Source organism: Geospiza fortis, unplaced genomic scaffold (genome assembly GCF_000277835.1).
Source record: "Geospiza fortis unplaced genomic scaffold, GeoFor_1.0 scaffold452, whole genome shotgun sequence".
Lineage (NCBI taxonomy): Eukaryota > Metazoa > Chordata > Aves > Passeriformes > Thraupidae > Geospiza > Geospiza fortis.
Window position 1 is genome coordinate 1457468 of NW_005054369.1, and position 11300 is coordinate 1468767.

The 11300-nt window shown below is 41.8% G+C and overlaps 1 protein-coding gene across 1 annotated transcript in view; it reads left to right on the forward strand.

Moving 5' to 3' along the window:
- The window catches only part of LHPP (phospholysine phosphohistidine inorganic pyrophosphate phosphatase), a 76744-nt gene that overhangs the window by 13786 nt on the left and 51658 nt on the right, over positions 1 to 11300 (forward strand). Inside the window, exons 3-6 of the mRNA XM_031059884.1 lie at positions 46 to 290; positions 1881 to 2034; positions 4739 to 4802; positions 5673 to 5765. Coding sequence (XP_030915744.1) covers positions 46 to 290; positions 1881 to 2034; positions 4739 to 4802; positions 5673 to 5765 — 556 coding nt within the window. The remainder of the gene's footprint in view (positions 1 to 45; positions 291 to 1880; positions 2035 to 4738; positions 4803 to 5672; positions 5766 to 11300) is intronic.

The following is an 11300-nucleotide window of genomic DNA, read 5'->3' on the forward strand; positions in this document are numbered from 1 at the left end:
GTAAAAAACTTTTTCCTAATATCCAACCTATATTTCCCTTGAGAGTGACTCTTGTCTCATTTCCTTCATCTCCTTACCCCCTCTGCTGCCTTCCCTCCACAGGATCAAAGCCTCTGGGCTGAAGCTGCAGCTCTGCACCAACGAAACGCAGGCGACCCGGGAGAGCTTTGTGAGGAAGCTGCGGGCCCTGGGCTTCGACGTCTCGGTGGCCCAGGTGACAGCGCCGGCCCCGGCCGCCTGTCACCTCCTGAGGGAGCGCGGCCTGAGGCCACACCTGCTGGTGCACCACGGTGGGACAGCCCTGGGGACACGGGGAGGGAGAAAGTGCTCTGTTTTCCTCTTTGTTTTGGGGTAGATGAGTAGGTGTACAAAGAGTTGGTTCAGACTGAGATTTATTTGTTTTTTCATGTGTTGTCATGAGTGATGGGAAGCATGAATCTGGGGGTTTGTCGCTTGTCACCGACATATTTTATGAAAAATCCTTTTGCCAGGATCTTTTTCCTGAGAAACTTCAGCTTCTCCATGTTTTGCTGCTTTGGAATGTGATTTGGAGAATTGTTTACCCAGCATGAGAATTGTTTTTACTTGATGACCAATGACAGCCACCTGTGTTGATCCTTTCCTTTGCCCGCCTTCTTATGTCTCCTTTCTCTTTTCTTTTAGTATAGTTTTAGTATATAATTTTCTTTTAATATAATATATATCATAAAATAATAAATCAGCCTTCTGAAACATGGAGTCAAGATTCTCATCTCTCCCCTCATCCTGGGACCCCTGCGAACACCACCACAGTCACTTCCATGGGATCTGAAATGATGAGGTGTTGGAACCCTGGGTGCTGAGAATTTCAGACTTTCTGTGCTGACAGGCACTGACCCCCAAGAGAGCACTGCATTGACCTGAGGCTGTGGAGAAGGCTTCCAAAATGGAATGATGGAACTGGGATTGTGTTGGGATGTCACTCATTCAGGGACACCAATTGTTGGCGGTCACCAGTTGTGGTTATTAATTGTTGCAGTGTTGTTGTGGGTCCCAGAATGAGGTAAGAGATGAGAATTGACTCCAAGTTCTTAGAAGGCTGATTTATTATTTTATGATATCATATTATATTAAAAGAAAAATATATACTAAAACTATACTAAAGAAAGAGAAGGGAGACATCAGAAGGTTAAACAAGAATGATAATAAAAGACCCGTGACAGACTCAGAGTCTGACACAGCTGGCTGTGATTGGCCATTAATTAAAAACAATTCACATGCTGGGTAAACAGTTGTCCAAATCACATTCCAGAGGAGCAAAACATGGAGAAACTGAAGCTTCCCATCCTCCCAGGAGAAGAAATCCTGGCAAAGGAATTTTTCATAAAATATGACAGCGACAGGATTGTGGGTGTGGAGTTTGATTAGAAGTGTGTAATGTCGCAGGGTGGAAAACTCAAAGTTTAAGGTTTTAGAGTATAGTAATATTTATAAGGCAAGATGGAGGTTTTAGGGTGGAGGCTGGTCCTTCTTCTTCACCTTGTTCTCCATGGGTTTGGGTGGTTTTGTGTAATTGGATTAAAAAGTCCACATTGAGGGCATGGGAGGTTGGTTATTGGGCTAAAAATAAAAATAATTTAAGTGTTGTTTCTTAATTAGACAGTTTATCCTTAAAAGGCCTTGTAGAGAGAGAGATGGGGCTCCATTTTTAGTTTGTTACAGTGAACTGCTGTAGAACTCGGAGTTTGTGAGACTGTAACATAGATAAGAACTAACAAACATCTGAGTCCCAACAAGAAATACCATCTCACACACTTAATCCTGACCTTAGCAGAAAAAAGAAGCAAAGAATCCACAGTGAGAGATTTGTGATGTTTTTTGGTTTTTGCCTCCTTCTGTAGATCTTGTCCCTGAATTTGCTGAGATTGATAAGACAAACCCAAACTGTGTGGTTCTTGGAGATGCAGCAGAAAACTTCACCTACGCAAACCTGAACGAGGCTTTCCGACTTCTCATTGGGATGGAGAAGCCTGTTTTGATCTCCCTTGGAAAAGGGTGAGTTAAGCTCTGGTTTTTCCTCAAGTCTCTTCATTTTTTAATAATATCTTTAATGGAGGCCAGAAATCAGTGTGGGCACTCCCAGTACCAGCATTTCAGTTTTTAGTCTGTGTGCCTGGGCTGAGGCCTGATCTGATCAGGTGCCTGTCAAAGAGGATTTGTGGTGCTTCAAGAGAGCCTCAAAGCCTCATAGGAATCACGGAGAGTTTGGATTTTGATCTGTGTGACCCCCAAGTGAGTGAGTATTTAGTATCTCAGAGGTGAGAACTGTTGGTTTAACTGCTGCCTGTAGCCACTGTAGTTCCTATCTGAGCTGAATATAAATTATTTTTCATAGTGAAAGAAACACAAAGTTTTCCCAGTGTAGGTTTTTGATGCCGTTTGATGCTTTTGAAATGGCAGATCAATTGTTTTGGTAGTTTTAATGTCAGGCAGCATTTTTAATTACTCACTGCACATTAAGGGTAAATTTTGACCTCCTGTTTTCACACACAGGAAAAAATTCAGTCAGGGAGTTGGAATGTTTTCCTGAAAATAATTAATTTAGATGTATTCTGAGATTTTAAACAGGACATTATTAATTCCTGCTTAATAATGACAAATCCCAACAGGAGCAAGAGGAGTTATTCTTATCTGTTGTGTGATGCATGGGTTTAAAAGAGACTGTGCATGTTTATCTTGGGGAAAGTGCAGTGACAACTTTGCTCAGTGGTTCAATAGACTGTAATGGGCATGAAACCCTTCTTAGTTTGTGGGTTATTGATCCAGCTGGGCAGAACTTATCAGTGGGAAGGAGCAGTTAAATTCATTGTGCTGCCTTACCCGACACTCTAATCCTCCAACAGAGCTGAAAAATCCTTACTGTTTCTCAGAAGGATGAGGAGAAAATGTTGATCCAACAGGAGACTGGCTAATGTACATAAAATAATCCAATTTTGTGTTATGTAATACCATATTTCAAAATTAAATGTAGAGTCACTCTTTTCTTAGGAACTGTATTGTCACCAATACAAAAATTCTTTGTACCCTGTGCATGTAAAAAGTATTTATTTGGTCATTCATTGATAGAAACAGCTCTTTTTATTACTTCTTTGAATTACTCTTTTTTGTTAGAAAATAAAGATTTTGGGATATTCAGAGCTCAGTTTTAACCAAGAGCATATTGCCTTTTAATGGCTGATCATTGAGGTGATGTGAATACAAGTTCTCTGGTGAGTTCTCTGACTCAAAGGAGGGAGATTATAAATTATAAGAACTGTTCTCCTGACTGGAGAAGCCTCATGGATGCAAAGGGCCATCTACAAAACCCAGCTTCATTTTCAACCTGCAGAACCAGCACAGCTGGGAGGGCCTTAGCAAGGTGCCTGCCCTGGGCCAGTAAGGTTGGTTTTGGTAGAAGTTCTTGTTCATTCCATAGAAAACAAAAGTGTCAGAGGCACTGAAGCAGAATGCCCTGCTCTTGGAAATGGAGTGATTTACATTTAGCATCTGTTTTGGGCTGAGAGTGGGAATTGGCTTTGTAATTTCTTCTGTCATGCCACTGTCAGAAAATTAAGCTGTTTACGCCAGACTATGGAAGGTTAATGGCTGTTCCAGCAAAGGTCAAGTGGTCATTTTAAAGGAAGGCTATGCTGAATAATCGAAAATGGCAGAAGGATAAGGCATAAAATCTTAGCTGACTGCTCATCCTACCTTTTTTCCTGTCATACAGAAACCTGTCTTTGCTCTGCCCAGAGCTTGGAAGACCTGCAAGAATGTGAATTGCTGTTCCAGAAAAACTCTCTTGTGGTGCTGTTCACAGGGGTCTTAGGATGAGGGAAGAGATGAGAATGTTGACTCCATGTTTCAGAAGGCTTGATTTATTATTTTATGATATCTATTATATTAAAACTATACTGAAAGAGTAGAAGAAAGAATTTCATCAGAAGGCTAGCTAAGAATAGAAAAGGAATGGAAATGATAATAAAATCTTGTGACTGACCGAGACAGTCCGAGCCAGCTGGGCTGTGATTGGCCATTAATTAGAAACAACCACGAGACCAATCACAGATGCACCTGTTGCATTCCACAGCAGCAGATAACCATTGTTTACATTTTGTTCCTGAGGCCTCTCAGCTTCTCAGGAGAGAAAAATCCTAAGGAAAGGATTTTTCAGAAAATATCATGGCTACACTCTCTGAAGACACCGTCTAATTCCATGAGCTTCATGGCCATGGGAGCATTTTAAGAAGGAACAAAATTCAGCTTTGAGGGCTTTTAGTCCTTCTAACCAGGGTTTCCTGGTGTGGGAGGCTGAGACAGCAGTGATGGTCCTGTCTGGGGTCTCCTTGCAGACACACTGGGGAGGGCTCACAGCTGCTGGGTGGGGCCAGCCCTCACCTTTTACCTGCCAGGGCTCTGTGTCACTGTGCAATAATGCACAGCCCAGCCCATCCTGGTCTAAGTCCACTGAAATCCTTCTGAACCAGTGAGGTTGTTCCCAGATGGGCAGCTGGGATCCTTTGCCTGAGCATTGCACGGTCCTGCGCCTGTCCTTCCCTTAACTCCTGGTGTTAGACCTGGCCTGGGATTTTCTGATTACTTGACTTTTTATGCAGCCATATGGACATCCATAAAGATCCAGAAATAATAAAATGTGGTTTCTTTGTCTTTAACTGCCAGCATTTTCATTTCATGGGAACTTTATCACTTTCATTTCCAGACGCTACTATAAAGAAACCGATGGGCTGAAACTTGATGTTGGAGCATATATGAAGGCACTGGAGGTATTTTATAGCTGGAATTGTGCTTACCCACCCTGTGCACCTTGTTAAAAGAGTAACTGGCATCAATATGGGTCATCCTCTGTAATTACTCACCTTGGTGGAGGGAGTTTCCACACATTGAAACTCATTTGCTGCATTCTGAAGATGGGTGGATTAATTTCTTTTCTGCCTTTGTTCTCTTTTTTTTGGTTTAAATTTGTTTTACTTAAACCATGAACTTCTTCTGTTGTGGTACCCTTATTGCAAGTGAGGCCCTTGAAAGGAGGAGTCAGACAAGAAAAAAGTGCAATATTGTGTGCAAGATACCCAGGAAAACCTGAAGGTCCATGTTAGCTGTTAGGCTTTTGTCTAGGAACAAGCAAGAAACAATTTTTTTCAGTGTAGCACTGATACTTAGTTGCAGGAAAATGTAACTTGTAAAATCTGCTTTTTCAAGTGTAACTTTTCAAAACCCGAATTTGAAACTCTATTTTTCACTTGGATCATTAAAATCATGCCAGCTGGTTGAAGAAATCCTCTATATCTTTTAAGGCCCTTCAGTACTTTTGATAGTTTTATATAAAGAATATTTGTTACATCTCTAAGAGTGATGCTCCTAACAAAATGAACAGTACTGGAACTGAGTTTGAAGATTACTCAATGATGGAAAATGTGAAAGATTTGTACCTTGAGGCGTTTCAAGAGCATTTTCTCTCCTTCCAGAAAACTTTATCCAAATTCTCTGATCTTCACCTTCACCTGCTAATCCATTGTGTTATTTAAGGGCAAAAATCAATAATCACAAAAGTTTTATAACTGGAGTTATGGAGTTGAACAAATCCTATTCCAATCAGCATTTTTTGTGTTTCTCTCTCTCTTTTTTCCCTCCAGTATGCTTGTGATATCCAGGCTGAGGTGGTGGGGAAGCCAGCAAAGAGGTTTTTTGAGTCAGCCCTGGCAGAACTGGGAGTCCCAGCAGAGCAGGTAAGGTTGAGGTGCCATGCCCAGGGGCTGTGCCAGATATTTGTGCCCACTTTTGCTTTTTTCCTGCTTTGCTGCAGCTTTGAAAAGTTGCAGAAGAGGCTGAAGGAGAATGTGACCAGGACTCAATGCCTGGCAGAGGCAGAAGAGGTGCCCTGATGCCTGGCAGTCTGCTTGGAAGACTGGTGGCTGCAGGGTGATGGAATTGATCTCAAAATGTCATTTATTTCCTGTGCTCTCACCCTGACTACCTTTTTTCAGTAAAAGAAAAAGGCAGAAGTAAAATATTTCATCATTTTGGTGAATAGGAAGCACTGACTGACCCCAAAACCCCCTCCTGTATTTCTGGCTTTCCAGAAACATGCTGTGCTTCCTCAGCACAGCCCATTTTCCCCTCTCTGTAGTTGTTCCCATCTCCTCTTTATTGATTTGTTGTTCTGTCACACAGGACATAAGGATGAGTATGAGAAGCCTCACAAACAGCAGTGAATTACAACACAGTAATTCCATCAGGGGGGTTTGGGTGACATTATAAACAACAGGAGGGAAGTTTGGGGTGGCTTGTAGGTCCCTGGAGCCTGGAGATGAAATTATGGCCCTGTAATTCAGCATGTGCTTGGGTTTTGCTTTATTACAGAGTGGGGAGATGGAAAAGACCTAGTGGGCCATCTAATCCATCTCCTTCCCCATGCAGGAATGTTCCCTCCTCCACAGTTATTAATGTTTTGTCCACAGTGGTTTTCAGAGAGCCAGAGAACTGTCAGTGCCCTGGGGGTGGTGTTCAGCCCAGTGGGTCTTGGGGGAAGGCAGCTTTTCCTGAGATTTGTCAGGAGATTTCCCTTTTAAAATGCACCTCCTTATTTCTAGTTTTACTCTAGTTAACAACCAAAATAACTTGCTGGATATTTTCTCCATCCAGTTATGTCTAGACATGTTATCATTGCAGGAGGTGTTTTTTTGCTAAAATTGTGCTTTAGTTCTGCTGCTTCCCTCCCTTCAGTCTCCCTCCTTTTTTCTGTGCTCCCTTCAGTCTGTCCATATCCTCCCAGGAATTAGATAGCCCAGTCTGGACTGTCCCTGCAATACCCAGGTGCAGAACTCCTGTCTCTAACCCTTGCCCCAGGAAACAAACCTGATGTGGTGCATCACCAGGCTGGCAAAGCTGGTCCCATAGGGTTTTGGTTCCCATCAGCTTCAGGAGTGTTTGTTTTGGGTACAGAAAAGCAGGAATAGTACCCAGAAGAGATTATTTCCTCCTTCTCTGCTGTTTGCCATGTCAGCTGCTGGTGCCCAGCTTCATATTTTGTCAGAGTTTTGACTTTTCATCATATTGTTTCTAGTGATAAATGCTCTCAGTCTGTTGCAGTGATATATCTAGTTTGTAGGTATAGGATTTTATATTTAGAGAGTTTGGAAGTGAAGGGAGTGTGTTCCTAAGCAAGGAGGAGTGGAGCAGACACCTCTGGATAAAGGCACCAGTCACTCCATGCTTTCCACCATGGAAACAATAATCCACACTGCTGGAGTTAAAGGCTGGATCATGATTCACACATGTGTAGGAAGAAGTATTTCCAAACAAGCAAACTGCCTTTATTCTGGCATCTTTTCCTAACTTTTGAGTGCTTGACCTTGTGACTGTATTGTATTTTTGGAGAAGGATTTGCAGGTTGGTTTAGTTTTGTGGTACACAGTAATAAAACCTCATTATTTTCAGTTTAAAACCTCAGTATAGGCCCTTCAGTAAGTTCCTGTAATGCACTACATTGCATTTTAATCTTTCTCCTGGATGAATTCTGCATTTGTAGTAACATGGCAGGGGCTGGTTTTACTTTCCTTTGCTTTTACAAAATGTTTATTCCAATAATTTATTCCACCTGTGGAATGCATTTAATCCATACCATCATTAAACCATTTTAGATGAGCTGTGCTTTTGAAAACATAGTACAATTTTCTTTCACGTGGCTTTTAATGAAAAATACCTTTTTAATAAAGCTGTCTCACCACAGTAATTTGAGACAGTGGCAATTCTGAAATTCCTCAAGCTGCTTTAATCAATAAAGTTATCACCAGTCATTTCCCTTGATAACTGCTTCTTACTGAGACCCTGACTCTGCCTTCTGCTGCTGAGATGTTTTCAGCCTGCACTTAGAATAAGAGGAACTCCCTAAAGTCCAATTTTCATTTTAACCTTTCCTCAATGGCCTAGAAATAACAGATTGCCAGTATTACTTCAATAGATTGGAAATTTAAACCTCTTAGAGGTAACCAGACCTATCTTACAGTTCAGTGCTATGACAAAGAATAACACATCTTAAAGGTTACTGAAATGCCTAATTCATGTGTTTTAAGGCAGCTGTTAACAGTGGATGATTTTTACAGCTTTACAATAAAACCTAAATAATGTTAAGGTTCTGGTAGTTTTATATAATCATAAAAAGTTCTCTCTGTAGCAAATTATCCTGCTTTAATGGGAGTTATGGCAGGTCATACTGGAGTCCATAAACTACTGGTAGTTAAGCAATTCCCATTGCTGCCACCTGCAAGCCTCAGGTGGGAGTTAGTGGTGCATGAGAGCAGAGAGAGGTCACCCAGGGGTGGCACAGGGGACCTGCTCCTGGGCCAGCATCCCCTCCTTGCCCACCAGCCACAACAGGGCAGGATCCTCCATCCCAAAATAAAAGTGCCCAAGGGAAGTTTGAAGCTTCAATCCAGCTGAAATCTTAGTGGCAGCTGTCTGGCCCTGCACCTTTGGAGTTCTGAGATAGAAACAAAATGAACAGTAATGTGGGATCCTGGAGCCTGGGATATTATTCCTTGGGTGAAGGAGGACAGGGAGAAAAGTAAATGTGTTGTATTTCTGGTGTAAAGGGATTTAATACATCAAGGTGTGGTGTATAAGCTTTATCTCCTTATGGTCCTAGCACATTTAACTTAAGGTTATTAAATCTATAGCAAAAAGTTTGTTTAGGCATAAATATCTCTGACTCTAGAAGCATTCTCTGTGCTAAATATTGTGGTGGAGTTAGCACACTGCCTTCTGTGCATCTGTGTTTGCATCCTGCATGGGCTCCAGCCTCCAAAATCCCCATCTGAGGGCTGGTTAACTCAGGGTGTTCTCATCTTTCTACCTCCTTCATTTCCTTACTCTCTAATTCCTTTTCTGATCAGACATTTTTCTGGGACCAGTTAATGAATGCTGAAAGTCTGTTTGTGGACAAAACCTATCTGAGGTTCTCACTCACCATCCCAACAGCATCTCTAAAAGATTTGTTAGTTTTGGCTGCTCAGGGTTTGTGGCACAGAGAGCACCAGTGGCATTGCTGACTGTGGGGATTATATTTTGCATTTCCACCCCAAATTCCTGGGGGTTGTGTTGATCTCCTCTGTTCTCCCTGCCCCTCTGGGCTGAGTCTGGTGGAACCCTTTGAGAGCAGTGTTTTCCCTCAGCTTTGGCACCTGTGCTTTATTTGCTGTGTGTGTACAACCACACACCACCTCTCACCATCTTAGGGAAATTGAAATTACACCCAGGGACTCCCTGCATTTTTTTCCTCTTTCTTTTTAGTTAATTTGTAGCCAATCTAAAAAAAAGGTAACTTTTGCAGAAGGATTGAACAGATTAATGGTGTGATCCCTGTGTAAAATGTGAACACGAATGGAGATCTTTTAATTCCAGCTTTCAGTGGCTATGTGACCTTTCAGTTTTATATCTTTCTCTCTCTTCTTGCCATATTGCAGCCAGAGAGGAAGTTAAACCCAGGTTTGACAGGTAGAGTTTTTTTATTTCCCTTGACAGCGCACCTCCTGACCTCTATCTTCTTGCCAATGATTTTTTAAATCCTAAATGATTTTGGAATAATTGCTCCTCCTTTAGTGATTATTGCCCTTCACTGATAGTAAATCTGTGAAATCCCTGGGGGCTGGAGCACATTTTTGTATGCGTGTGCCACAAGCTGGCCTGGACAGGCATCGCTGCTCCGCTGCAGCTGCACTTCCAGAGCTGCCAGAGTCTTGCAGGAAAACTTCCCTGGATGGGGTCAAATACAGCCCTGGTGAGCAGGAGAGGGCTTGCATGGGGAGGCTGCCCTGCTCTGCCCTTTTTTGTCCCAGGAAATTCTTTTCAGGGTTATTAGGGCTGAAATTGCCTTTACATCCCGAATGCTGGGATTTGGGATGAGCGAGGGCATGAGGTGCTGCAGGTCTGTTCCCTCTCACCCTCAGGGAGGTGTTGGGAGGAATTCTGTAAGGAAAAGGAGTTACAATCTCTTAAACCAGTGGTTGAGAGTGGTTAAATATCCTGGAGCAGCTTGGGGAGAATTGATAATAGTGCTTGGCTGGGGATGGTGTTGCCAGGTCTTGCAGCTCTCCATGCAACCATGGAATTATTCTCTTTTCCTTATGTTTTATTTCCTAATTATTTAAATCTAATCCATCATTTTCTCCCCATTTCATGCTGAATTTCGTGGTTTGGAAGAGCACTAAGGAAAGCTGAACTATCTACAGGAGAAGCTGTCCCATATTTACATGTTTGTAGCTCAGTTTGGTTTATGAATCCTCTCAGAAAATTTAGGTATATCCTGAGATTTCCTTTACATGGAATATAATATGTGGGAGAAGATCCTGTTGCAATTAGATAATTCATAAAAATAGCCCTGGAGGTTTAGTATTTTTATTCTTTCTCAAGCAAAACAGAGCTGGGGAAGGGATGGAAGTTCAGGCAGGAGTGTCTGGAGCTGGAAGGTACCATGGTTGTGAAAGCTAGGCAGTTAAATTCATGAAGCAAAAGGCTGATTTAAAAGATGAAAATAAATTAGTTAAAGATGCAGCTAACTCTCTGTTAGACAAAATTCAACTTCAAAGCAAAAGGTGAAAAAATCTGATTGATAAACCACATTACACACCATCAAATCTGTGCCTCCCCAGTTTTAGGTGCTGCCTCTGTTCACTGCAGAATAATCCAGAACACCTTTGGGAAGTGTAAAGCTGATGGTTTTGATCATTAATGGAAAATTGCTGTTTTGTGTATATACTGGGTTTTGTTCAAACTATAAAATGGCATTCCCCCAATCATTTTGAATTTGAAGAATGGAATAAATACAGTAATTTGTAATGCAAGATGATAAGCACTGGAAATTTTGATGATGTGATTGTCAACAGAAAGGAGCCCTTGGTTGATACAATCTAATCTGATCTAATAAATATCTTTAACAGAGGCAGGAAGGTGCTCTGTGCACTCTTTATCAAGCACCAGACAAATCTTAGCACAACCAGTTACTTTTTTGGTAATCCACTCACTTTTGTTGATTAATATTGGCATATACTGAAACTGATGGTAACACAAACGGTGCTAGGCCTGTACACATTGTGTCCTTCTGTGCAAAAATGAATAAATTCCATTTTACGGTGATTTCCTGAATTTCTGTATCAACCTGAGAACAGGTTGGGATCAGGCTCTCAGTGATTACAAGCTTAAGCTTTTGACCAGCCTGTAGAACACCAGATTTAAGAAGTTAAGCTTAATTTAAAATGCTTGGAGCA